The 27,470-nt window shown below is 45.6% G+C and overlaps 2 protein-coding genes and 1 long non-coding RNA gene across 8 annotated transcripts in view; all 3 read left to right on the top strand.

Moving 5' to 3' along the window:
• The window catches only part of LOC117545423, a 29,671-nt gene extending 9,798 nt beyond the window's left edge, over positions 1-19,873 (top strand). For 4 of the 6 annotated variants that reach the window (XM_034215196.1, XM_034215193.1, XM_034215195.1 and 1 more), the window contains one exon: positions 14,094-19,873. In XM_034215196.1, the coding sequence (XP_034071087.1) occupies positions 15,117-17,699 (2,583 nt within the window). In that variant the 5' untranslated portion in view covers positions 14,094-15,116 and the 3' untranslated portion in view covers positions 17,700-19,873. Of the gene's footprint in view, positions 1-8,674; positions 8,890-14,093 lie in introns of those variants that run through there. The other 2 variants (XR_004568832.1, XR_004568830.1) reach the window with 1 other exon arrangement.
• On the top strand, positions 1,728-7,606 carry LOC117545422. The gene is made up of 2 exons (XM_034215192.1): positions 1,728-7,205; positions 7,467-7,606. Exon 1 carries the CDS (start codon positions 2,850-2,852, stop codon positions 7,050-7,052), a length of 4,203 nt encoding a protein of 1,400 aa, XP_034071083.1. The 5' UTR covers positions 1,728-2,849; the 3' UTR covers positions 7,053-7,205; positions 7,467-7,606.
• Positions 19,874-25,939: 6,066 nt separating the features above from the next.
• LOC117545416 lies at positions 25,940-27,293 on the top strand. Its single transcript, XR_004568829.1, has 2 exons — positions 25,940-26,441; positions 26,536-27,293. It is a non-coding gene; the product is annotated as an uncharacterized LOC117545416 (long non-coding RNA).
• Positions 27,294-27,470: the final 177 nt, after the last annotated feature.

The raw sequence follows: 27,470 nt of genomic DNA, 5'->3' as shown, positions 1-27,470 counted from the left end.
AGTGAATATCGGCCGATAATGATCGGCGGCCAATCGATAGGAGCATCGGACATTTTGACCGGCAGGTTTTGAATTTACCGGTTTTTATTAAATTTTACCAGCTAAAAACCGGTAATTACCGGCTAACGGAAACCCTGGTATGTACATATGTGTGTATGTGTGTATATGTATGTATATATATATATATATATATATATATATATGAGACCATTCTCCTAACTTGCCTGTATATATTATATGAATGATTATATAAATTATTCAAGGTTAAAGTATACATTGATATTGTCGGATTAAATAAGTGTAAACTTCTTCCGACCCCTTTTCGGACGTGTAATTAGCTAAAGTTTTGTTGTTTATTGATATCAGACAATGATACTACAGATTATTCAATTATTAATTAAATATTTCGTTTTGTTATTGCATTCATTTGTATAGTACTGTATCATGTCTGTATCATCTTTTGTTTCATTTGTATTTTCTTTGGTTTTACACGCTCGAAAAAAATAAATAAACTAAACTAAGCTGCAGAAAGGATCATGCAACACTTTTTTTTTTGCTCGCATTTTTCATGAGATGAACTCAAAGATCTAAAACATTTTCTATATACACAAAATAACCATTTCTCTCAAATATTGTTCACAAATCTGAAAAAATCTGTGATAGTGAGCACTTCTCCTTTGCCGAGATAATACATCCCACCTCACAGGTGTGGCATATCAAGATGCTGATTAGACAGCATGATTATTGCACAGGTGTGCCTTAGGCTGGCCACAATAAAAGGCCACTCTAAAATGTTCAGTTTTATCACACAGCACAATGCCACAGATGTCGCAAGTTTTGAGGGAGCGTGCAATTGGCATGCTGACAGCAGGAATGTCCACCAGAGCTGTTGCCCGTGAATTTAATGTTCATTTCTCTACCATAAGCCGTCTCCAAAGGCGTTTCAGAGAATTTGGCAGTACATCCAACCGGCCTCACAACCGCAGACCACGTGTAACCACACCAGCCCAGGACCTCCACATCCAGCATGTTCACCTCCAAGATCGTCTGAGACCAGCCACTCGGACAGCTGCTGCAACAATCGGTTTGCATAACCAAAGAATTTCTGCACAAACTGTCAGAAACCGTCTCAGGGAAGCTCATCTGCATGCTCGTCATCCTCATCGGGGACTCGACCTGACTCCGGTTCGTCGTCGTAACTGACTTGAGTGGGCAAATGCTCACATTCGATGGCGTCTGGCACGTTGGAGAGGTGTTCTCTTCACGGATGAATCCCGGTTTTCACTGTTCAGGGCAGATGGCAGACAGCGTGTGTGGCGTCGTGTGGGTGAGCGGTTTTCTGATGTCAATGTTGTGAATCGAGTGGCCCATGGTGGTGGTGGGGTTATGGTATGGGCAGGCGTATGTTATGGACGACGAACACAGGTGCATTTTATTGATGGCATTGTGAATGCACAGAGATACCGTGACGAGATCCTGAGGCCCATTGTTGTGCCATTCATCCACGACCATCACCTCATGTTGCAGCATGATAATGCACGGCCCCATGTTGCAAGGATCTGTACACAATTCCTGGAGGCTGAAAACATCCCAGTTCTTGCATGGCCAGCATACTCACCGGACATGTCACCCATTGAGCATGTTTGGGATGCTCTGGATCGGCGTATACGACAGCGTGTTCCAGTTCCTGCCAATATCCAGCAACTTCGCACAGCCATTGAAGAGGAGTGGACCAACATTCCACAGGCCACAATCAACAACCTGATCAACTCTATGCGAAGGAGATGTGTTGCACTGCGTGAGGCAAATGGTGGTGTGACGACCCCTGCCTCACTATCTCTGGTGGTGGGTATGCGTGTGTGTGGCCCTTTAATGACTCTCCCTCTGTGTGTGCTCACGGGAATTGAGGACACCTGGCGGCTGGAGCTAGCCGGATAAAGGACTGGACCGGATCTCGCTCTCTCTCTCTCTCTGGCAGGAGGACGCAACGTGAAGAGCAGTCACGACCAGCTGACCTTTTGTTTCGCCTGTTTGTGTCCTTCAGCAGCAGCCAAATAAACTCTTTTTTTTCTATTCACGCTCTCGTTTCTGTCGCGCGTTTGTTGTGGCTGAGAGCCAAGCCATGACAGCTGGGGGCTCGTCCATTCCGGTAAGGTAAGCTGGTGTTGGGAGTTAGTTCATGATTTGTGCGGAGTTTCCCCTGGTAGGTTATAGCGACGGTTCCCTTGGGATCGTTGGGCAGGGTGTTTAATGTTGTGGTGAAAGTGGCTGAAGCCTCGGCTTGGGGGCATGGCCGCGGTCGCAGTATTGTTGCTAGCTTGCTAGTCGCTTTGCTGGGCCAGCGGTCTCCAGTGCATAAGTACCCGCCGCAAGTAACTACATGAAGACTAGGGAGGAGATTAGTTAGTGGGTGCCGCAGTTAGTGGGGAAACTCCAATCATTTATTTTTGCTTTTCGTCTCAGTGTAAGCTCCGGTGTTGTGTGATAGTATGGCGGATGTAGACGCATTTATCAGGGCTCCATCTCAGGAAGCCCTTGACAATTTCTCAATGGAGCAGCTGCTCGTTATTGCTGAACATTTCTCGGTTGAAATCGTCGGCGATAAGAGGCTAAAAAGCACTATAAAAGACTCTATTGTGACGGCATTAGGTGAAACGGGAGTGTTTCCGGCAGAGAAAAGAGGTGTGTTGTTAAAACCACTGTTGCAGGCTAGTTCACTGTCCTTTGAGCAGCAGAAGGAGATGTTATTGTTGCAGCTGAATCATGACAAAATGAGGCATGAGATGGAGGTTGAAAAGGAAATTGCAGTGGAGCGGATGCGGCAGTAGACTGAGAGAGCCAAACTGGATATGGAAGGGCAACGTCTTTCTATGGTCAGAGATGGTGCGGCGTTGGGTGAGCAGTACGGTGAACAGGTGCCCAGGTCCCATCATCGGTTCGATGCTAACAACTTGCGCTTGTTACCGCAATTTAATGAAAGTGATCCTGACACTTTTTTTTTGCTTTTTGAACGGGTAGCTAAGGCTATGGATTGGCTGGATGCAGACTGTGCCCTGATGCTTCAGTGTGTGCTCACAGGAAAAGCACAGTCTGCATATTCCGCGTTATGTCTGGAGGATAGCTCTAGCTATGTTAAAATAAAATTGGCGGTGCTTAGAGCATATGAACTCGTTCCTGAGGCTTATCGACAGCGTTTTAGGTCCTTGGAGAAAAAACAGGGTCAAACATATGTGGAAATGGCGAGGGATTTGTCGGTTCATTTTAAACGTTGGTTAGCTGCTCTGGACATCACTTCTTTTGACAATTTGGGTGAACTCATGATTTTGGAACAGTTCAAAAACATTCTTCCTGACAACATTGCTACTTATATAATAGAACACAGGGTTACTTCGGTGTCCGAAGCTGCGGTGGCAGCGGATGAGTTTGTGTTACTTCATAAGGGCAGGTTCGGAGGGCGCGCTGGAGCTCTACCCGTTTTTGAAGGAAGTAGAAGGGCTGTTGATGTTGGTTCATTGGGGATGGATCCAAAGAAAGTGGCTTGGGAAAAATCTGAGGATACTTGTAACTATTGTCGTGAGAAAGGCCATTGGAAACCAGAATGTCCGGCGCTTAGAGCAAAATCCAAGGTAGGAAGATTTGTGGGTAAACCAGTTGCATTAGCTGTTCCTGTGAAAAGCTGCTGTGTTAACGAGGTGCTTACGGACCACTTATGGGGATCAGAGGTTTTGGTGTCCTATGATCCTTTTATAAGAGAGGGCTTGGTGTCATTGGTAGGTAGCAATGTCAGAGTTCCAATTAAAATTTCGAGGGATACCGGTGCATTTGACTCCTTTATCGTTGACTCTGTTCTGCCTTTGTCTGAGGAAAGTGACACTGGTGACACGAGTCGGGGGATGGGATTAACGGTTTTCCCTGTTCCTGTTCATAAGATGTATCTTGACTGTGACCTTGTTAACGGTATTGCTATTGGTGTACGCCCAGCTTTTCCAATCAAGGGGATACATTTCATTCTGGGTAACGGTTTGGCAGGTGGTAGAGTCTGGGCTGATGTTCCCTCTGTGTTGTTAGTCACTGGTGGTCTGATTGAGTCAGGATCTGAGAAGTGCTCTACAGTGATGCCAGACGTCACAGCCTCGTGTGTGATCACACGTGCTAGGGCGAAAAGGGATCATGACTTGCTACCAGATGGAAAGTCAACTGACACAGTGGAGGTTCCATCTTTGTCTGAGTTTTCGGTATTACTTACACACCATGAGGTGGGAGAGGAGCAACGTCAGGATTCTTCGTTGAAAGACCTTTTTGACTGTGTTGCGCCAGTTGCACAGGGGGAAAACACTTCAAGTGGATACATGTTGCATAATGACTTGTTGTTTAGAAGATGGGTTCCTGTGGCTGTTGATGGTGGGGGAACTGAGGTTTTCCAGCTGGTGGTGCCAACTAAGTTTCGTCCTCTGGTCCTGAAAGTCGCACATGATGAGTGTGGACACTTTGGGGTTCGGAAAACATATTTGAACATCCTGAGACACTACTTTTGGCCACGTCTAAAGAGAGATGTGTCGCAGTATATTAGAACATGTCATGTGTGTCAACTAACAGGGAAACCAAACCAGAAGATCAAACCAGCACCACTACAGCCGATACAAGTGGTAAGTGAACCGTTTACACATCTCATTGTGGATTGTGTGGGCCCTTTACCGGGTTCAAAATCTGGTTGCAAATATCTGCTGACTGTGATGTGTCAAACCACTAGGTATCCAGCGGCTTATCCTTTGAGGTCGATTACAACTAAGGCTGTGGTTAAGGCTTTGTCACAGTTTATTTCAATATTTGGTATTCCTAAGGTCGTCCAGAGTGATCAAGGCTCCAATTTTTCATCTCACATGTTTGCTCAGGTGTTGAAGCTTTTGAAGATTAAGAAGAACCAGTCAACAGCTTACCACGCTCAAAGCCAGGGTGCCTTGGAAAGGTTTCACCAGACATTGAAATCCTTGTTGCGTGCTTACTGTACTGAGCTAGATGGAGACTGGGAGGAAGGTCTTCCTTGGTTGATGTTGGCTGCAAGGGAGGCGGTACATGAAGGTACGGGGTTTAGCCCTAATGAGTTGGTTTTCGGACATGCTGTACGGGGTCCCTTGGCAGTGCTGAAAGAGGGTTGTGTTGACACTGAGCCACCACGGAGCTTGGTGGATTATGTGAATGGCTTCAGACGTCGTTTGGGTGTTGCTTTGAGTATGGCACGGGAAAAGCTGTCGGTGTCTCAAAGTAACATGAAGAAGTTCTATGACCGTTGTTCGGCACGACAGGAGTTTAATCCAGGTCACCAGGTTCTATCACTTATGCCTATTGTTGGTTCCCCATTTCAGGCTAAGTATTCAGGTCCGTACACTATCATTGAGAAAACTTCTGACCTAAATTATGTTGTGGCAACACCAGAACGAAGGAAGACCAAACGCCTCTGTCATGTAAATCTTCTGAAACCCTACCACAAGCGGGAGGTTAACACAGACACAGAGGTGGAGAAGGATAAAGTGCAGCCGGCTGTGGTGGTGGTGGTGACACATGGTTTGACGCATGAGGGAAATATAGTGCCCGAACCTGATGATAGTTTGCTCTGTGGTCGTTTGAGAAATTCGGAATCGCTAGATAATTTAGACGGGTTGTTGTCTCATTTGGCGGCATCAAGACGTGAGGAATTATCAGCATTGGTACACAAATATCGGTGTCTGTTTGGAGACACTCCTTCGCAAACTGACTGGGCTGAGCATGATATTGATGTTGGGGACGCTCAGCCGATTAAGCAACATTTTTATCGCATGCCACCAGTTAAGCGCAGTCGGTTGGATGCAGAGATTAATTACATGGTGGAGAATACAATTGCTGTCCCATCAGCATCTAGTTGGGCGTCTCCATGTATTTTGGTGCCAAAGCAGGATGGGACACCTAGATTCTGTACTGATCTAAGAAAAGTGAATGCGGTGACAAAATCAGACTCTTTTCCTTTGCCACGGATGGATGACTGTATAGATCAGGTGGGGTCTGCAAAGTATGTTAGCAAATTTGATTTGCTTAAAGGGTATTGGCAGGTCCCCTTGTCTAAGCGGGCACAGGAAATAGCAGCATTTATCACACCATCTGGACTTTATTCATATAAGGTAATGCCGTTTGGGTTAAAAAATGCTCCTGCTACATTCCAACGTTTGATGAATCGCGTGGTGTCGGGTTTAGAGGGCTGTACGGTGTATCTAGACGATTTGGTAATTTGCAGTGATACTTGGACGGCTCATGTTCAGCGCATCGAGAGGTTGTTTGAACGGTTGACAGAGGCACATCTGACTATTAATTTGGCCAAATGTGCCTTTGCAAAGGCCACAGTGACATACCTTGGTCATGTGGTGGGTCAGGGTTGTGTGGCTCCAGTTCTGGCCAAGGTCAGGGCAATATCTGAATACCCACAGCCCACAACCAAAAAGGAACTCCAGAGATTTTTGGGTATGGTGGGTTACTACAGGAGGTTCTGTGAAAATGTTTCCACTACAGTGTTTCCTCTGACGGAACTTCTTAGGGCTAAGGTAAAATATACTTGGTCGGTCGACTGTCAGAGAGCGTTTGATAGTGTTAAGTCTCTATTGTGCTCCTCTCAGGCGTTAGTGGCTCCATGTTTTGATCGTCCTTTTAGTCTCCAAGTAGATGCAAGCCAGGTGGGAGTCGGTGCGGTTCTGCTCCAGGTTGACAAGGGGGGGGGGGTGGAGAGACCCGTCAGTTTCTTTTCAAAGAAACTTAACAGTTACCAAAGGAATTATACGGTGATTGAGAAGGAAGCGTTAGCACTCATTTGGGCGTTGCAGCATTTCACTGTATATGTGGGAGCAGGAGGACTAATTTTGGTTTACACAGATCACAATCCCCTGACCTTTTTGCATTCAATGAAGTGTCCCAACCAAAGGCTGACGAGGTGGTCTTTGTTTCTTCAGGCTTACAACCTTGAAGTTAGGCACATTAGGGGATCCGACAATGTTATTGCTGACGCGCTGTCACGTGCTCCATGGCACTAAGTAGTTGTTAGTTTGACCTTGATGTGTATATATAGGGACTGTCATACTGTGATAAATCTTTCTCGCTCTGCCCATGTTTTTTAAAGTGCTTCTCAGATACTGGTGTTGCTAAAGGTGTGGCAGGGTGCTGAAGGCGAGGATTGCTGTGTGAAGGTGGTGTATTTCATTGGGGTTCTGGGGGAGTGCCATATGTGTGGTTTTGTTTTCCATGACTTTTTCCTTTTTGTTTGGGATGGGGTTGGTGTGTGGTGCCGGTGGCCCTGGGGACACCGACTTTAAGGGGGGGGGTGTGACGACCCCTGCCTCACTATCTCTGGTGGTGGGTATGCGTGTGTGTGGCCCTTTAATGACTCTCCCTCTGTGTGTGCTCACGGGAATTGAGGACACCTGGCGGCTGGAGCTAGCCGGATAAAGGACTGGACCGGATCTCGCTCTCTCTCTCTCTCTGGCAGGAGGACGCAACGTGAAGAGCAGTCACGACCAGCTGACCTTTTGTTTCGCCTGTTTGTGTCCTTCAGCAGCAGCCAAATAAACTCTTTTTTTTCTATTCACGCTCTCGTTTCTGTCGCGCGTTTGTTGTGGCTGAGAGCCAAGCCATGACAGCGGTCACACCAGATACTGACTGGTTTTCGGAGACCCCAGACCCCCCCAATAAAGCAAAACTGCACGTTTCAGAGTGGCCTTTTATTGTGGCCAGCCTAAGGCACACCTGTGCAATAATCATGCTGTCTAATCAGCATCTTGATATGCCACACCTGTGAGGTGGGATGGATTATCTCGGCAAAGGAGAAGTGCTCACTATCACAGATTTTTTCAGATTTGTGAACAATATTTGAGAGAAATGGTTATTTTGTGTATATAGAAAATGTTTTAGATCTTTGAGTTCATCTCATGAAAAATGGGAGCAAAAACAAAAGTGTTGCATTTATATTTTTGTTCAGTGTAGGTTATATAATATGCGGTTGAATTTTAAAATTAAATTATTTCCGGTGCAGAGACAAACACTCGAGGTGGATGTATAAAATACATACTGGTGTTAATAAAATATAGCGTGTATCCCTCAATTTATCAACAATAAGAATGACAATACATACTTCCTGGTGTAAAGTAATATATCTATCATACTGTAGATCCTACACATCCACTGGAGGTAGATTCTGAAAGTAAAATATACACTTCTCACTAGAAATGTAATCATAAAGCATTATTATGGCCAAACTATCCTACAATTTAGGATTTTGCACTGAAAAAAGTGTTGGATTCAAGATTCAAATGTTTTATTCTCATATGCTCAGCAGCTACAGTGTAGAAATGTCAATGAAATTCTTCTGACCTGAGCTCCACCAACAATGCAACATATATAATAAAATACAACGTAAGAAGTAGTGCAAACGTTTATATACATGTAATATAATATATTTACAAGAACAGAATATGAAATTAAATAATGTAAATTAAGAAAAAAATTAAATACGGTTTATTGCGTGGATAATAGACCTAATCACAGTGAATGTTCAAAACAAAAATGTGATAATTTTTTCTTTTTCACCTCACAGCGCACATATTTAAGTAATCATAACACAAAGCTAAAAGTTAATCTGTTTTTCCTTTCTCTTTTCAAGAGTGCTTCAGAGGATGGCTGAATTCACAAAACGTGGAGAAGACCGAGAGGGAGAAGTTACTACATTTCACAAAAAATACAGGACCTTGTGAAAAACGGAAAGAAACAATTGAAGGAAACTGCTTAAAAATATGAAGTAATGGGTGTTTTGAAAATGTTTTCAAATTTGTGTTCATGTTCATTGTGTGTTATAAATTATTTTCCTGCTTCTAATCATTTGATGTATGAGTATTTATTTACAGACATTCTATACATTCTGGTACCTTTCTGGTAAGGTAGGTGCTCTGATCTGAAATGATAGATGTTCATTGAGCTACTGCAATTGGGTGAGAGTGTTTCATCATCATATATGACCAGCTTAACCATCAAGTAACCCCAGTTAAAGTTCTACTCAAGATCATACCAGTCTGACCAGCAAATGGTGACCAGCTAGAACACTGTGACCACCAGATTTTACCAGCTAAACCAGCTATCCCGACCAGCTAATGTTGACCAGCTAGACCACTGTGACCACCAGCTTTTACCAGCCATCCCGACCAGCCAATGGTAACCAGCTAGACCACTGTGACCAAACCAGCTATCCTGACCAGCTAGACCACTGTGACCACCAGCTTTTACCAGCCATCCCGACCAGCTAATGGTAACCAGCTAGACCACTGTGACCAAACCAGCTATCCTGACCAGCTAGACTACTGTGACCACCAGCTTTTACCAGCTAAACCAGCTATCCCGACCAGCTAATAGTGACCAGCTAGACCACTGTGACCAAACCAGCTATCCTCACGCAGCGTTTACTGAGGGGACGCTGACGTGTTTTTCGGCTTCTGCGTCGTCCCCGCTACATACACCGGGCATCCAGATGCAAGTTTTTCTACTCCGAAACTCCTATCCCCGCAGTTGATTCTGACAGACGGTCTGTCGCACGGCGATGTCCTCATCACAACAAACGACGTCATCTGACCAAACCTCCCGTTCGCTCTATCTACCTGAGGTACCTGGCCTGTGCTGACAGTGTGCTGGTTTCTCCCTCCCTGTTCCCCCCCAGCAGCTATGAACAATTATGTGAAATTTATGCTGCAGAATACCCGCTCCCTCAACAACAAAGCACTACTCATCCACGACATTATCACTGACAGAAGCATTGACATCCTATGCTTACACTCAATCAAGCTACACCCCCAGGCTATTTATACATCCAGAAGCCCCGCTCCCTGGGTCGTGGCAGTGGATTGGCTGTTATCCACCGAGCTGGCATCCTGATTAAAGAACTCCCAGTACCTACTACCATCTAATTTGAGTGTGTTGTCTTCAAACTGGCTGGGTCTGCTCCGCTCCAGGTTGCCCTCATTTACCGCCCACCTAAAGCTTCCACTACCTTCCTGTCTGAGCTGTCTGAGTTACTCACCTCTCTTTGCTCCATGTCTCCATCAACTCTCCTGCTCGGTGATTTTAACATCCACGTGGACTCCAGTAACTGCACATTCGCTGCTGAATTCCTCTCACTTTTGGACTGCTTCAGCATCAAGCAACATGTCCAGGGCCCCACCCACATCAAAAGCCATCCTCTTCACTGTTCCGGTCTCCCTGCCCAGGTAGCATCCTAAACGCACCATTATGTTTAGGAACATCAAGACTGTGAGTGCACCGGCCCTATCCGACCTGATAGCTACCCACATGGCCTCGGGTCCCTCCGACTCCACCGTGGACGGCCTGGTAGCCCACTACAACACTGCCCTATCCCTCAGTCTCAACTCTCTCGCCCCCATTAAAACCCGGACTGTTTCCTTCACCCGCCCTGCCCCCTGGTTCACCACCGAACTCTGCCATTTGAAGGCCTCTGGTCGCCAGCTGGAGAGGCTCTCCAAAAAAACTGGCCTCACAGTCCACCTCCTGGCCTTTCGTGACCATGTCAAAACGTATAAGGAAGCTCTCTCCCATGCCAAGACTCACTACTACTCTCGTCTCATTGGTGCCCAGCAAAGCAACCCCAGAAGACTGTTCTCCACCATCAACCGCCTACTACGGCCCCCTGACGCCCCCCAGCCCTCAGGTGCTCCCGATCTGTGCTCCAAATTCCTCGACTTCTTCCAGGCGAAAGTCGAGGCCATCCATCAGCAGCTCCTGGTGACTGGCCCTCCCCCCTTACCTGCACCTCAGCCACCTGGTAACGCACCCCAAGCGCTGCGCATCTCCCACTCCAACCTCTCCTCCTTCTCCCCTGTGGATTTTCTCCAAGTGGCCAAACTGGTCAGCTCGGCCAAGACCTCCACCTGCTCCCTGGACCCCATGCCCACAATCCTGGTCAAGGACTGCCTACCCACCCTCTATCCCTACATGGTGGTCATCATCAACGCTTCTCTGGCTCCTGGTATAGTCCCCACCATCTTCAAAATGGCCTCAGTCACCCCCATACTCAAAAAACCTGGCCTGGACCCCGACGACCTCCAGAACCACCGGCCGATCTCCAACCTTCCCTTCCTCAGCAAAACTCTGGAAAGAGTGGTCGCCGGCCAACTCCATCTGTACATGTCCAACCATGAGCTCTATGAGCCCTTCCAATCCGGCTTCAGACAGCAACACAGCACTGAGACCGCCCTCATCAAGATCACCAACGATCTCCTCATTGCTGCTGACTCTGGCCACCTCAGCATCCTCATCCTCCTGGACCTCTTTGCAGCGTTTGACACCATCTCTCACAACATCCTCCTCACCCGCCTCTCAGACCTCCTAGGTGTCACTGGCACAGCGCTGTCCTGGTTGACATCCTACCTCCACAACAGGAAACAGTTTGTCTCCATCAGTGGCTCAAACTCAGCCCCGGCCCCAGTCCACCACGGTGGACTGCTTGGCCCCCTCCTGTTCACCATTTACATGCTCCCCCTCGGCCAGATCATCCGACATCATGGACTCAATTTCCACTGCTACGCTGATGATACCCAACTGTATCTCAGCACCACTCCATCCTCCCAGTTCCCCCCTCAGTCTCTCATCAACTGCCTGCATGACATCAAAACATGGATGTCTTCCAACTATCTTAAGCTGAATAGCAATAAAACAGAGCTCATGGTTGTGGCACCCAAGGCCCTGTTCCAGAAGGTTGGTGACTTCGTCCTCGAGGTCGACGGCTGCTCCATCTCCCCATCTCCTGAAGCCCGCAACCTGGGTGTCATCCTCGACTCCACCCTTTCCTTCCATTCCCACGTCAAATCTGTGACCAAATCGGCCTTTTACCACCTAAGGAGCATTGCCAGACTCCGACCGTCACTCTCGGAGTCGGTTGCCGAAACCCTAGTGCATGCGTTTGTCACCACCCGCTTGGACTACTGCAATGGTGTCCTGTTCGGGGTTCCCAACAAAACCCCGGACAGGCTCCAGTATGTCCAAAACTGTGCTGCTAGGATACTCACACACACAAAGCCGTGGCAGCATATCACTCCCACCCTCATCCACCTACACTGGTTGCCGGTCAAGTCCCGCATATCTTACAAAGTCCTCCTCCTTACCTACAAGTCCCTCCATGCCCTTGTCCCCCAGTACCTATCGGACATCCTTCACCCACATGCCCCACCCCGGAACCTGTGGTCCTCAGACTCTGGCCTGCTTACCACCCCCCGCACCAAACTGCGAACCTTCGGGGACAGAGCCTTCAGTGTGGCAGCCCCCACCCTCTGGAACGCTCTCCCTGCGGAGATTCGCAACATCCCCACACTCGACGCCTTCAAAAGGGCCCTCAAGTCCCATCTGTTTGCCAAGGCTTTCGGCCCCTAAATCGATCTGTTGTTCTGTCTGTCTGACTTTTGTTTTGTTATGTTTGTTTTTGCCCTATTACTTGTAAAGCGACCTTGGGTCCCTTGAAAGGCGCTATATAAATCCAAGCTATTATTATTATTATTATCCTGACCAGCTAAAGTGTCCAAAACCCCTCTTAACCAGCCAACTAATCCAGCCTAATATTTTTACTTTAAGCCAGCCTGACCAGCCTTGTTGGTCTAAGCTGTTTTTTTCAGCAGGGCTCGCTCTCAAGTCTGCGGGCGTCTTTGTCCCACGAGATTTCAACGTCTCATGTAGGCGAGCCTCCAGAGCAAGTCTGGACAAAATGACTAACCAACCATCATGCAACGTACTAGCAAGACCAGTGGCGGTTCTAGACCAATTTGACTGGGGGGGCCAGGCTGGGGCCAGTTATGTTCTGAGGGGGGCACAATAAATGCAGGACGAAAAAGACAAAGACAGTATGAAGTAATTGCGCATACACCTAAGAAAACAATGCAATACAGTTATTGGTATTTGTTTCATTACACATTATTATATGCTTACCTTTGTGTGCTGTTTGGGTCTGTGGGACCCGTTTTAAGTGTTTACTAAAAGAAAATGTATGCAATTTCATTATTTTAACCTGTTTTTTTCGGGGGTGGACCTCACATCCTCTAGGGGGGTCCGGGGGCATGCACCCCCGGGAAGATTTTTTTTTTTAATTGTTGAAGTTACATGCATCAATCTGGTGCACTTTGAGCACAAAATGAATTTATGGATACAGCTCTCAACACTAATATGAAAGGGAGCTGTATACTTTTCAATAATCCAAACATCTTTAGAATATGATCACAACCAATAACATATCATTTAAACTAGTTTATTCTTATTGTAAAGTCAAACAGAGCCTAAGGCTTTAATAAACATAAAATAAAAAACAGACAAGTGGTCGAATATTAATAGATATGGATACATAGAATAACAAAATATCTTAACTTTATTCAGAATTTAAATCATAAACACTACAAATATGTTTCATTTAAAGACAAACCACCAATTAATAGGATAGACAACAGGTGTAATGATCGCAGGCAGTCCTGCCTCCTCTGGCAAGCTGGGTGTAATCACCCTAATTACAGAGCCCAGTGCTGCATCCTCAAGGAGGGTTTAAATAGCAGCTGTGTGCGATCCTAGTAGACGGAAGCGTGTAGACGGGAGGCACTTCTACCGAGTCAGGACAGGCAGCCGGTAAGATCATATCCATCATGCTGTGAGAGCTCCGCAGAGCCGCTGGTGAACGTTCTGTTGAATTGTTTGCGTGTATGCATGTGTCTTGTTAGAGGGCGAGCGGCGCTGCGCAGCATTGTTTGTGTGGTTTCAATGTGCGGCACACCAAGAGCTTAGACGCGCTATTTATTTATCTTAGAAAGAAGCTTTCTTGTTTAGAAATAAGTAACGTCTTATAAAGAATCCATTTGATTTAGAAGCGTTAATAGTAAAGTCTTATTTTATTCATTGAATACCTCTATTAAAAGGAGGAAATAATAGTTTCTAGTTTAAAAATATTAACTTGATTTGTCAACATTTCCAGAAAAAGTCAAGTTAAAAGAATCCGCTTTATTTATATGGTTACAAATTCTAAAATGTTCTCTTTTTTGTTTTCAAAGGTTTTTCACCTGCATAAAGTGAACTTGCCAATCAAAATAAAAAGTATTGAAAAGAAGCTGTGTCACTGGAGTGAAATCCTGTTCCCAAAGTCCGGTAGACGCCTCATCCCTTTCAAGTGGGGAATACACACAAAAAGCCCAGGAAACTTGACAGTGAAAAACCGGAAGACCAGGAACTGGAAGAACTCCTGAGACGCTGGACTACAACTCAAGCAGACACCTGAGACCTAATCATCCAAGGTTCCTCGTTCTTGGATCACACCACTCCCAAGGCAAAAAGGGGAAATCATGGCGGATCAAGCGAGAGGAAAGGCTGTGGAGCAACTAAAGGTGGAAAGGACGACGGCAAAGCGGTTAGCCTCTCGACTGGCCAACACCATAACCAGGACTTATAACGACATGTCTGAAGAAGAACTCAGAGACAGTTTCAAGAAATTCACTAAAGAAGTTGAAAAAGTCATGGAAGCAAATGACGACTTGGAAGCTGGGTTCATTGCAGAGCTGGACACAGCTGAAGAAGCTGAGTTAACGAGTCAGCAAAAAGACGACCTACAAGAAACTGCAGAGGAGAGCATGCGGAAGCTTGAGGAGTTGAAGAGACTTATTCAAGAAGCTCTGTGGACTAACTTTGGAGAACATGAATTGTCAGTAGCTCTTCATGCGGCGGAGGCTGAAGGTGAACGTGCTGCTGCGGCAGAGCCTGGTGGTAATCTGGAGGCCTATGACTTCACACTCAACCATCTGAAAGAGCTTATGAGGACTGCAAAAGAAGTGCACAGTCGGTGGAGGCAGGGGATCCCTCCAGAAATGCGGGAGGACCTGCAAAGCCAGCTACGGGGGTTTGAACTCCATTTCCCAAGATTGTTCTCCAGAAAGGCAGACTTAATTCAGGCAAAAATGAAGGAGGACACTGAAGGAATGAAGACGGCTACTTCAGCCAGATATCCTGTGGCATCCATTAAATGAAAGCCAACAGCACTTCCCAAGTTCAGTGGCAACAGACACGAATTCCACAGATGGAGGATGGATTGGGAGGCACTTCAGAAGCAAGGTGAGCCTACTGGATCAAGAGAGGTGAAAAAGATCCAACTGCTGGACAGTCTTGAAGACAGAATGACAAGAGATCTTCGCCTCACTGCCTACAACACTGCAGATGATATCTTCCGTGTCCTAGAGAACCGCTATGGGAATCACACATCCATCGCCATCGAAATAGTGGAGGAGTTACAGAAGATGACAGCTGTCAGAGGAGATCAGCCACGTAAAATTGTGGAATTGATCCAAACTGTTGAAAAAGCTCTTCAAGATTTGAGTGACCTTGGAGACACAGGGGCTATAAAAAATCCACTAGTAACCAAATCCATTGAGAGTAAACTCCCAGATACCCTCAAGAAAGAATGGCTTGTCTATGCCACTGAGAGAAAACGTTCTGGTCCGACACAGAATCGCTTTGACTGTCTCCTGACTTTCCTTAAAGAGCAAGAGAGCATATATGAGCAGCTCGAGGAACTGAGGGTAGAGGAACCATGCAGGATGGAGGCCAAGGCTGATCCAAGGCATGCCAGGACCAAGTCTACCAAAATGACCGATGACCAGGCAGCGTGTGTAATCTGTGGAGACGAGAAACACAGGAGAAAGCTCTACTTCTGCAGAAAGTTTAGAGCGCTGGAGCTAACGGAGAAGAAGAGTGCAGTGAGGAAGCTGGGAGCATGCAGGAGATGTCTTGAGGTCCATGATGGAAGCTCATACTGCAAACCTGGCTTTCTGTGTAAGAATCAAGACTGCAGGAATGAGCATGTTCCCGACCATCACTTCTACCTATGTCCCAAGGCCAGGAGAAGCCAAGCAAGTCAGAATAAAAGCGGACCTGGTTCAGAGGGAAATAAAGACGGGAGGAGATGTACAGAGTACCAAGAAGATCTCCTCAACAAGCTACCTCCGGAATTGGCGAAACAGTGTCGGGATGTGTTCTCAAATGCTGCGTCAAGAACCCTCAGCAATAGAAAAGACCAGTTAGGACTTCTAGAGGAGAGTGGATTAAAGGAACCACCGGTGCTGATGATGCTTCTTGAAGTCACAGCCAATGCTGGACAAAAAGTTGGGACATTAATTGATTTGGCCTCCGACACGAACTATATAGCCCACAAGGCTGCAAAGAAACTGAACCTGAGTGAAGAAATCACGCTTGTCATCCATGGAATTGGAGGGATGAAGGTTTTCGTGGAGACCCGAAGATACCTTCTAAAGATCAGAGTGAATACTCCCAAGGGCACCCTCAAATCACATCAATTTGTTTGTTATGGTCTGGACAGCATAGCAGATGTTCAGGGAAGTGTAACTCCAGAGCAACTGCAAAAACTATTTCCAGACATACCACTCTGTGAACTGAAAAGACCCAGGGAAATAAGTCTGCTGATAAGCCACAGAGAAGGTCAACTGGCACCTCAAAGAATCAGAGCTGTTGGAGACCTAGTCCTATGGGACGGACCTCTGGGGAAGACTGTTGGAGGAACTCACCCTGATCTCTTTGAGGATGTTACTGTGTCGGCTCACATGTCCAAGACACATTTTGCCTGGTCAATGAGGGCAGCTGCTGTCAAAGACAAAGAGGTCATTGGAAGGCAGCCTCCACCAAGCGAACAGGTTGTCGGCAGGTTTTGGAGAGACTCCGAAGATCAAGAGCTGGAGGACTATGCAGTCACCAGGGTAAACATCAGAGATAAACCTGCAGGGTGCATCGCACAGCTAGCCATGCAGGAGACGGCTAACCTGCCTCCTTTCACCCAACTTGAAAAGGAGCAGCAGGTACTTCATCAGGACAGCTACGTCGATGACATAGTCACTTCACACAACGATCGTGAGCAGCTGTATACCATCACAGAAAATGTGAAGCAGATCCTAAAGGCCGGAGGGTTTGAGCTCAAGCCATGGGCGTTCTCTGGTCAAAGTGGGAGGAAGAAATGCGGCAACAAGTTGGAATTGGATCAGAGGAAGACCATGATTCTACCGAACCAAATGTGTGAGGAGAACATTGGGCTACATGGTGGAAGAGGACAAACTCCATGTCATGGTTGGAAAACACTTTTCCAGGAGAAAGAAAAAGATGCCAGAGGTCAAAACCTTCTACAGGAGGAAATCCGAGCCCAGTCACCAAAGAACTCAAACATACTTGACTGGTGGTGGATTCCTGATCCACACAACATCGCTGACATAATCACCAGAGGAGCAAGCCCTCAAGACCTGGACAAAAACTCAGAGTGGCAAAATGGGCCAAAGTTTCTGAACTTGCCAGCGAACGAGTGGCCAATCAAATTCACTGCCAGAGAAGGCATCAACAGGCTGCAAAAGAAGGCATTTGTTGCTGCACTAACGAGGGCCAAGGCAGAGAAACAGGAACCACCGCAAAAGCAGAACCCAATCCAAACAGAGAGGAGACCACCTGCAGGGTCAGCTGTCCAGAACCTGGTGGATGTCAAGCAGTTCAATGTGCTGAGCCGATTGGTTAAGACAGTTGCATGGATCTGGAGGGCAGCAAAAAAGTTAATCAAACCCAGTCAATCTGTGAAAAGTGGGAGGCGGTATCCTCTTCGGGAGTCATTTCTGTAAAGGAGCGAGAAGATGCCCTGCGAGACATTTTACTGTCAGCCCAAGCAGGTGTATCATTCTCAAACACCACCATAGACAGGCTCGTAGTCTACAGGGACAACATATCTGGGCTTTTGCTTTGTGGAGGAAGATTCCAAGGTTTCAAAGAAGATAAAAGTGGTGTTCCCATCATACCTTATGATTCCTGGGTGTCGATGTTGCTGACTCGAGAGGCGCACAATGCTTGACACGATGGCGTGGCTGGAACCTTGCGTGTGAGAAAGAAGGCATGGATCATAAGGGGAAGAAAATTTGCTCAAAAGGTTGTTGATGGCTGCATAAACTGCAGAAAAGCCAAAGCAAAGATATGTCAACAAATTATGGGAGATCTGCCAACAGAAAGAACAGAGCCTGCGTGTCCATTTGAGTTTACAACAGTCGACCTCTTTGGACCCTATCATGTAAAAGAAAAGAACAACACTGAAGGTCTGGGGAGTTGTCTTCTGTTGCATGGCCAGCAGAGCAATCCACACAGAGCTAGTAAGCACAGTGTCGACTGAAGGGTTCCTCATAGCATATCAAAGATTTACTGCAATCAGAGGGCACCCAAAGAAAATCTGGTCAGACCCAGGAACCAACTTCATTGGAGCAAAGCTGATCTTGGAAGAGCTATACAGGTTCCTAAACAGCCAGAACAAAGTTGCCCTGGAAGAGACAGCAGCAGGAAATGGAACGGAATGGATGTGGAAAATCCATCCGGCTGACTCGCCACACAGGAATGGTGCCGCAGAAGCTGCTGTGAAGAGGGCACTCCAGAGTCTTGGAGGGGGAGCTGGGCTCAGCTATAGTGAGTTTCAAACAACCCTTAGCATAGCGGCTAACTTGGCAAATGAGCGCCCGATCGATGCCAGAGTATAGAGCAGAGAAGACTTTATCTGCTATGTCACCCCAAATACTCTCCTCCTGGGCCGAGGATCTCAAAGCGAGGACTTCAGGACCTTCGACTTCTCAAGCTATCCCTACAAGAGACTCCGAGCAATGCAAGAAGAGGTAGCCAAATTCTGGCGGAGCTGGAGCTAACCTTTTTGTCAGGAACAAATGGCACACTTCGCAGAGAAATGTCACTGTTGGAGACATAGTCTGGCTGTGTGACCAGAACACGCTAAGGTCAGTTTAAGCTTGGCCGAGTCATCAATACTAACGTAGACAGCAAAGGGATAGTGAGAGATGTCAACATCAGGATTTTCCCAAGCTATCCTGTCCCTGTGACAAGAGCCCAGCAGAATACACTAAATCTAACCTCTAAGAGGGGAAGCGAAAAGATCCCTGCCACCATTCTGCACAGAGACGTCCGGCGGCTGGTCGTCTTGTTACCTGCTGAAGAACAGAAAGAGTGACTAGGGTTTATTATTTGCCTCAAAGCAAGAGATCTCCCAGTGTTCCAAAAGAAACAGGAAGATCGAGTGGGAGGTGTAAAGTCAAACAGAGCCTAAGGCTTTAATAAACATAAAATAAAAAACAGATGACAAGTGGTCGAATATTAATAGATATGGATACATAGAATAACAATATCTTACAGTTTCTCGATTGCTAACACCCATTTTTTTTAATTGCTCAGTTTCTCAGAACACTAAACACAATTCACAAAACCACACACCCAAAGTGCAAAACTCCTAATTTTTCCTGCTAAGTGAAGAACTGCACTCAAAACTACATAAACACTTTCCAAATGCAAACTTTTGCACCAAATATAACACACTTCATTCATAATACTAGATTGATTGACCACCCAACTACACACTGCTGAGCATCATCTAAAGCGCTTCCATCTGTTATGGGCTATGCTCTGTACATAGAGGTTTCTACAGAGAAAGATTGCTTGAGTTTACAGAAATACAGTAAAGGAAGAAATACAAATGAGTTGTTGAAAAAAAGGCACATTTTATTCAAAAATAACATTGTGCAACATGCATCTCAGTACATAGCTACTATGCTTCGGATCTCTCCAAGTGTGATGCATTGTTTGCCAAAACCCAGTTTGTAACTGCTGCTTCCTGTGCCTCATTGGAAATCCTTAGCTTCCACCTGCACCTCTTTGTTTCTCAGTCCTTCAGATAAACAACAAAGATATAGTCAGGGCTGCGCAGGTGCTCGCCTAGGGCGCCATATCTGGGGAGATGCTGCGCTGGCAGTTCTGGGAGGGAAAAAAACATTTTGACCGTTGGGGCTCATCCTAATTTTCGGCCTTGATGTAACAATATTCACAATTAAGTAAATGTAACACCCTTTTCACCCCGGTTCCACCTTTCATTTGCCCTGTATGATGGGCGCTGTAAGTGATGAAAATGGGGGATGTTGGCTTATCTGGCGCCCGCAGCTCACAGACAAAATGCGAGGGAGAGAGGGAGGGTGGTACCGGCGCTGTTGTTATTATAATCTGGTGCCGTGCTAGCTGCTCTAACGGAGATAAGAAGAAGATGTTTCTACAATAATGTGGAGGGAGAGTCCTCTCCAGTCAGACTGAGAGGCTGATGAGTTAACTACAGCTCAGTGAGGTAAAGGACTCTTAGTCTAAATTCAAACGGGTTGGTCACAATTTAGCCTATGTAAACACATATTTCCAAGGCACTCCTTTGTAATTATTGGGATAAACAGGTTTTAAATCATTCCAATACTATAGGACAGTAACCAAAAATATCCTTTAAAACTGGAGAGATAAAAAAAAAATGCATAAATAAATGTTAAGGTAAAATAAGATATGAATGAACACAAATAAAATAAGTTACATTAATTTGTTATTGGCTATGGTAGGCTATTGGTTATGTTCACATACTTATTTGATTACATCCACTTTTCTAAGATGACAACAGAGACTTCCGACTCAAAAGCAGCTGTTGACTTGTGGAATCAAGCATCTAATCGCAGACTCAACCAGAGAGAAAGTAGTAGGCCTACATCATCAGCTACCATGTCTGACAGAGAGGAAGACAGTGAGGAGAACAGTCAGGAGGGTAGTGATGCTTGTAGGATTACTGGTCGTGCTAATGTTGTCTTGTGTTCACCTCTGCATGTGTGTTCTGTGTGCACCTCTGCATGTGTGTTCTGTGTTCACCTCTGCATGTGTGTTCTGTGTTCACCTCTGCATGTGTGTTCAGTGCCGTGTGTCTGGCAAATAAAGTCAAGACCCCCTCAAAAGTTACGGTTTATTTCATTTTAAGGATGAGCACCAAGCAACATCTCCAGGTGCTCCTTTGAGAACCAGGGCAAAAAAGTTATGTGCACCCCTGGATATAGTGGTTGGTCAGTGTCTGTGTTGTATACAGTGGCGTTTCTAGGTGTACAAAACTGGGGGGGCAGAAAGAGGTCGGGAGAGAGAGAGAGAGGGAGGAGAGAGAGAGGGGGGACAGAGAGGGGGAGTGTCAAATTACATACTGAAGACCACAGGAGCAACACTGTGAGCGCATACATTTACGTACACAGCGTGGGGATGTCATAGTAATGCACCTTCATACATGGAGTAAAGGTCACCATCACAAAGTAATTCTTAACAACAACAACAACAACCGTAATGCTTTAGCATTACAACACCATAGACTGTAAATATAAGGAAAACACAGACACTCATCATCGAGGTCACAATATCAATCGATCCAGCAGAGGCAAAACACAGAAGATCAACAAAATGACATAAATGAACTTACCAAAGCTGAAGGCTCACTTGAAAAGAAAAGCGGCACGGCGGTCCTTCCTCTGACAGAATGTGTCTATCACTTTGGGGATGAAGTCCTGTAGTTGCTGGATCAACTGGCTTTCAATTGAAAGCATGGCCAATGCGTTAAGTCGCGGCTGTCCAATGGTGTTGCGAGTGAAAGTCTTTATCCTTTTGAGGGTGGAAAAGTTCCTCTCTGACTAGGATGTCGTCATCGGAGTTGTCACTATTATTTTGACCAAAATAACAGTCTCAGCAAACGTTTCCTCCAAGTTGTTCTCGTGAATGGATTTCAACAGAGACAGGGCAGTGTTTCCAGTGTGAAGCTCACTGTGGCGGTAGAGCGTGGTCAGCTCAGACTTCAACTTCTCCTTGTTTCCCAACGCAGGCCACAGTTTCACGGCGCAGTCAAGCTCAGGTGTAGGAAATGACAGGACATGCTGTGGGAAGAATGAGCTGTCAACAAGCTTTGCAGCGATCAAATGGTCACTGTGAGAACCTCTGTTCCACCTGTGAGATGACTGTCACAAGCCTCCTTCATCACCGGCGCTGTGCTGCTGACTCGTCGGCCTGGCTCGTCTGTTCCATCATGAGCAGTGGCGGCCAATGCATCAGTTTTCTGCCTCATTTTCTGAACATTTTCCTTGAAACGGCAGAGCGCGCTGTTGATCCCAGGTGCATCGATGCTTCGTTTTTGCAGAGTGTTGTATAGAACATCCACTTCTGGCATAAGCAACGAAAAAAACTCCAGGAGCTGCATAAATGCTCGGTCCCGCAGTTTCTTTGACAGGCCGTATGCCTCACTTATGGTGACCGCATCCCATCCTGGTTGTGCGCGTATATGCTTCATACACTGAAGTAGTGCATCTTGGGTCTCCCAAACCGCGTTCACAGTTCTGCTTTTAAAGTTCCATCTCACAGCCGGTGGCCGTGGGATGCGTCTCTGTGTTGCCTCTGCAAGAGCTGCAACACGTTTTGGAGCACCGGAGAAAAAAGTGGAAAAAGCAGTTAGATCTGCAAAAAACACCTTCAGGATGCTCATCCTTGCTGAACACAGTTGCTGCAGGGTCAGGTTCAGTTGGTGGGCGTAGCAGTGAACAAACTGAGCGTTTGGGTACGTGCACGTTACCGCTCATGACGGCCGCCCCGTCATAGGTCTGAGCGATTAGCTTTTCTTTCAGCTTCAGGGGTTCCAGAACAGCCTTGATGCTGTTAGAGAGACCTACACCAGTTTTGTCCTTTACTTCCACAAACTCCAAAAAACGCTCTGTAACTGTGAGGTCAGGCATAATGTATCGCAGCACAATCACCATTTGCGATTTACAGGAGACATCGGTTGTCTCGTCGGGCTGAACGGCAACAAATGATGTGTTGTCCACTTGCTTGGCTATTTCCTCCCTGTACACATCATACATGCAGTCCAAGAGTTCATTCTGTATGGTGCTTGATGTCCCTTTGAAAACAAGCTGAGCTTCGTAGTGCCGTTGAAGCCTGGAATCGCCCTCACACATTGTCTCGAAAATTGACCTGAATATCCCTGGATTCAGAGAGTCCGCCGACTCGTTGTGGCCCCGCAGTGCTGTCTCACATTTCCCACAGTTTAATACAGGTGATGATCCGACCAAGCACGTACCTGTTTTCTTCCACCTTCCGATTATGAGAATCAATGCCGCGTCTGTAGGCGCTGTCAATCTGAGCTGCAACATTCACCCTTCCAAGTAATCCCAATTTTACGGCATTTTCCAAATGACTGTTGCTGCTCTCATGCTTCATTGTCCTCTCCGAAAGATGCTTTAAGTCCTTGTAACCTGTCCTCGACCAAGTACCTTGATCTTCACTAAAAAGCAGGCAAGGAAAGCAAAAGAGGGAATTCTTCTGGATGCTCGCCGTTAGCCATTTCTTTTTAGCAAACCACTCAGCGTTAAACCCACGTTTAACTTTGCCCGCAGTCTGGACCATTTGGAAATCCGGTGGATGGTGGGCACCGAGGCGCTTTACCTCCAGTTTCTCTCCGAGACTAAGTGTCTCAAATGTGTGCTCCAGTAAATGGTCAACTTCATTCATTTTCTTTCAGTTTTTTACTTCTTTTAATCGCTGGTGATGTTAGCTATATGCTGCTCTCTCGTCTCCTCTTCAAACTACACGTGACGTTTCGCAGCACTGCACACGTGAGTACTTACAGCCAATCAATTCTGAATTATGTGAGATGACGTATGGTGGGGATGGGAGCACTATGCCCCTACGGTCATTATTGTTTTGCCACACACATTAAATAGAAAAATACTCTGAGCATGCGCAGTGTAGTTTTTACAATCACCGTTCACTTAGACTGTGAGAGGGAGGGGCAGGATCGGGTTTTGTCCCACATGGCTCTAAACAGCTCAAAACGGCACTCTAGACACTAATTAGAAGAACAGACTAAAACAGAAATGTACAGACGAATCAGATTATTAAACATGACCTTAAAATATATTTTATATGTTTTTTTATTTATTTTTTTGTAATCATTATTTGTAATACTTTCTTCTGACACTAGGTGGGGCTGTGCCCCACCTGCCCCTAATGACCCGCCGCCATTGGTTGTATACAAGTAAGTTCACCACAGTACATTGTGCAGGATGTGTGTACAGTTATAGTATGCAACATGCCAACAATTCAATTACAGTAATGAAGTCAACACGTTTCACACAACAGATGTATCTGTTGTGATACTGATATATCATGAATTATGCAGAGCTAGAAACTGGTAACTAACCTGTTATCAAGTCTAAGTGTCCGGATTACAGAGGCAACAGTAAATCGGTTTAGATTAGGCTGAACCCTCTGTCCAGCCTCTCATCGTCAAACCATGGTTGATAACATTTCATTAGAGTACTCTTCCTCCTCTTCTCTTCCTCTTGCTCTTGCCCTTGCTTCCATTGTTGCTGTAAGAAAGTACTCACCTGTGGTCTTTTTATAGTGCTAACATCCTGATTGATGAGCCAACAATTATGCCATCAGGTGTTTGGTCAGGTGGAACGTGTTTCTTGATCATTGGTCCATGTGTGAGGCATTTTGAATATCAGTGTTTTAAACCTGCTAACACGTGACTTTGTCAGATTCCTGTGTCTTACGTGGAGAAACGTGTGCAGTGGTTTGCAAAAAGTGCCATGTTGATTTGCAAATTGTGTGAAAAGCTGAAAACGTGTTTGGAGATTTGAGCCGATGTTTTGCTCTTTGAGTGTCAGTTAAAATAATTGTGCTTTATGTATAATTTTAGTGTGTTAGCAATCGAGAAAAACTGTAACTTTACTCAGAATTTAAATCATAAACACTACTAATATGTTTAATTTAAAGACAAACCACCAATTAATAGGATAGACAACAGGTGTAATGATCGCAGGCAGTCCTGCCTCCTCTGGCAAGCTGGGTGTAATCACCCTAATTACAGAGCCCAGTGCTGCATCCTCAAGGAGGGTTTAAATAGCAGCTGTGTGCGATCCTAGTAGACGGAAGCGTGTAGACGGGAGGCACGTCAGGACAGGATCATAGCCATCATGCTGTGAGAGCTCCGCAGAGCCGCTGGTGAATGTTCTGTTGAATTGTTTGCGTGTATGCACGTGTCTTGTTACGGTACGTCCACACAGCAGCTTTAAACAAATCTTCCAACGCTTCCAACGCTTCTGCCCATTGACTTTGAATGGGGATGACGTCACTTTGCCTCGCTTTTCGCCGAACTGCATTGTGGGGGAGCGAAGCGAAGATTTCCAGGATTATCAGGATTCAAAAATTGAGCAATGTTCAACTTTTGAAGCTGAGCTGGAAGCGTCAGCCAATCAAATCCCGTTTATGCAAATCTGACAGTAGAAGTGCTAGCCAATCAAATCGCGTGTAAGCAGGGAGAATCAGATTGCAGTTAATTTCCTCATATTCCAAACGAGAAATTACGGTAGCAAATCACCCGGTTCTTTACGACCAGAACTATTAACGGGATACAAACCGGAGGAACCAGGCATGGAGGGAGGTGGCAGAGACAGTGGGTGAAACTGGTAGGTTTTCGCCTGTTTGGGGAGTTTATATATATATATCAGGGCCGTATTCACCATATACATTGGGGGGGACACATCCCCCCCAATATTCAGATACACTCAAAATGTCCCCCCCCCAATAAATAGCACCAAAAAAAAAAGTTTTAATTTTTTTATTCAAATAAAATTGCTATTCTATGACTTCTTTATTTTGGTTATTTGTATACTTGAAAATCTATATTTTCTGTTATTGTGAACTTCACCAAAATTATATTTCTTTTCATATGTAAATTGTTCCTTATTTTGTACCCGGGGGTGTATTTCGCTGTTGCACGTCTGAGTCCACCTTCAGTTAGCTTGATGCTCCAAGCAGGTCAGTCATGTTTTAATTTGCCCTCCATCAGTTCTGGTATCTTTTCTAGTTAGCCCTAAAGTAATCTATATTATTTTATTTGTAATGGTAATGTTAATGAACCCTCCGGTTTAGCTTCTTTGTGTAAGTAACTTGTAGTTCTGATGTTAAAACTGAACTTTTCAGGAATAGTAGCTAACTAGCTGTGGGCTAGCTGGTTTCAGTTGTTAGCCAGGGTTTGGCGGGCTAGTGTCAGCTATGTGGAAAATGACGGTGTCGTTTTGGATGTAATCCAATAGATATTTATTCATGTGGATTATTTCTATTTTGTCATTTGTAGGGTGTGGAAAGATTTAAAACTGTGATGTGTGACACCTATGGAATACCAAAGGTGCCAGAATTAATTAAATAATAAATACTCAACAATTATTATGAAATAGTATTTCATAATCGTCGGAAGCATTTAAAAGATACTCACACGCAGGAGGTTTGCAGTGTGCATCATAGCTTGTGCTGGGTTTAGAACGCTCAGAATTGCTAATAAACATGTTTAATTATCTTATATCCAGCGCTGCTGACCCGTATTCATCACATCAGCAACTGCAGATCGCCGAGGTCAAGCTGTAAGCATGAGCAAGAGGAAGGGTGGCAGTGACATTAGACAGTTTTTTGGGCAGCCTCAGAAAAGAAAAAAAGTAAGTTAAGAGCAGTGAGAAAGTGAGTATTGTTACCAGTCAGATAGCTTGTTTACTGATAATATTTCTTCCATGTTCACTCTGGTGTGTTCAGAGTAAAGAGAGAGAGGGAGAGAGAGAATGTGAGCATGGCGACCAGACAGGGAGAGTGTGCGCTGGTGACATGGAGGTAAGTCAGAAAGGAGCTATATTGATGCTTAAGACAGAATAATGACAACATAGCAGTCTAATGTTAATGTACAGACTCCTGTGTCCCCCCATATGTATAATGTGTATCAACAGTCTTTCTAGTCAATAGTTTACTGATATTTCTTCCATGTTCACTCTGGTGTGTTCAGAGTAAAGAGAGAGAGGGAGAGAGAGAATGTGAGCATGGCGACCAGACAGGGAGAGTGTGCGCTGGTGACATGGAGCTCAAGCTCAGATGTTATTGCTAGCATTATTCGGGAAATGGTGCCAGAGGCGAGAGGTCTCTTCGGTCAGGTGGAAGCTTTAGTAAGGCTTCTGTTGGTCGTCCCTGCCTCTTCTGCAGAGGCTGAGAGGAGTTTTAGTGCCCTGAGGAGGCTTAAGACATCATCGATGAGTCAAACGAGGCTGAATAATGTGGACATATGTCATGTGCACCAGAAGAAACTGGACAGACTGGACCTTGAAGGAATATGCCAGTCTTTTATCAGTGCCAACGATAAGCGCAAAAAGGCTTTTGGGTCCTTTACTTGAGGGTTGGGCTTTTTGGGCGGGTGTCTGGGAGGAAGTTGGGGGTCTTTTTGATTTTGAATGAGCGGCAAGCAGCTAGTGCGAGTCGTGGCTGTAAAACAAAAGGGCAATAAAGTGTTCCTGTTTCTACTGAAATTGCGTGGCACAGACCTTTCTATGGATTGAAATGCTTTAATGTGATTATGGTTATAGTTGTACTTTATTCATCCCTAATCTATAAACTAGATAAAATAGGGCAATGTAATACAATGCACAATTAGACATTATGGTAAAACATTTTAACCAGTTAAGCCCCAAGCCTGTTTTTCAGGT

The sequence above is a fragment of the Gymnodraco acuticeps genome, unplaced genomic scaffold, assembly GCF_902827175.1.
Source record: "Gymnodraco acuticeps unplaced genomic scaffold, fGymAcu1.1, whole genome shotgun sequence".
NCBI lineage: Eukaryota > Metazoa > Chordata > Actinopteri > Perciformes > Bathydraconidae > Gymnodraco > Gymnodraco acuticeps.
This window is presented reverse-complemented; position numbering and strand designations above follow the sequence as displayed.

Excerpts from the sequence above, each read along its gene's own strand:
- LOC117545422 (XM_034215192.1), top strand. The coding sequence starts at position 2,850 with ATGGAAGGGCAACGTCTTTCTATGGTCAGAGATGGTGCGGCGTTGGGT.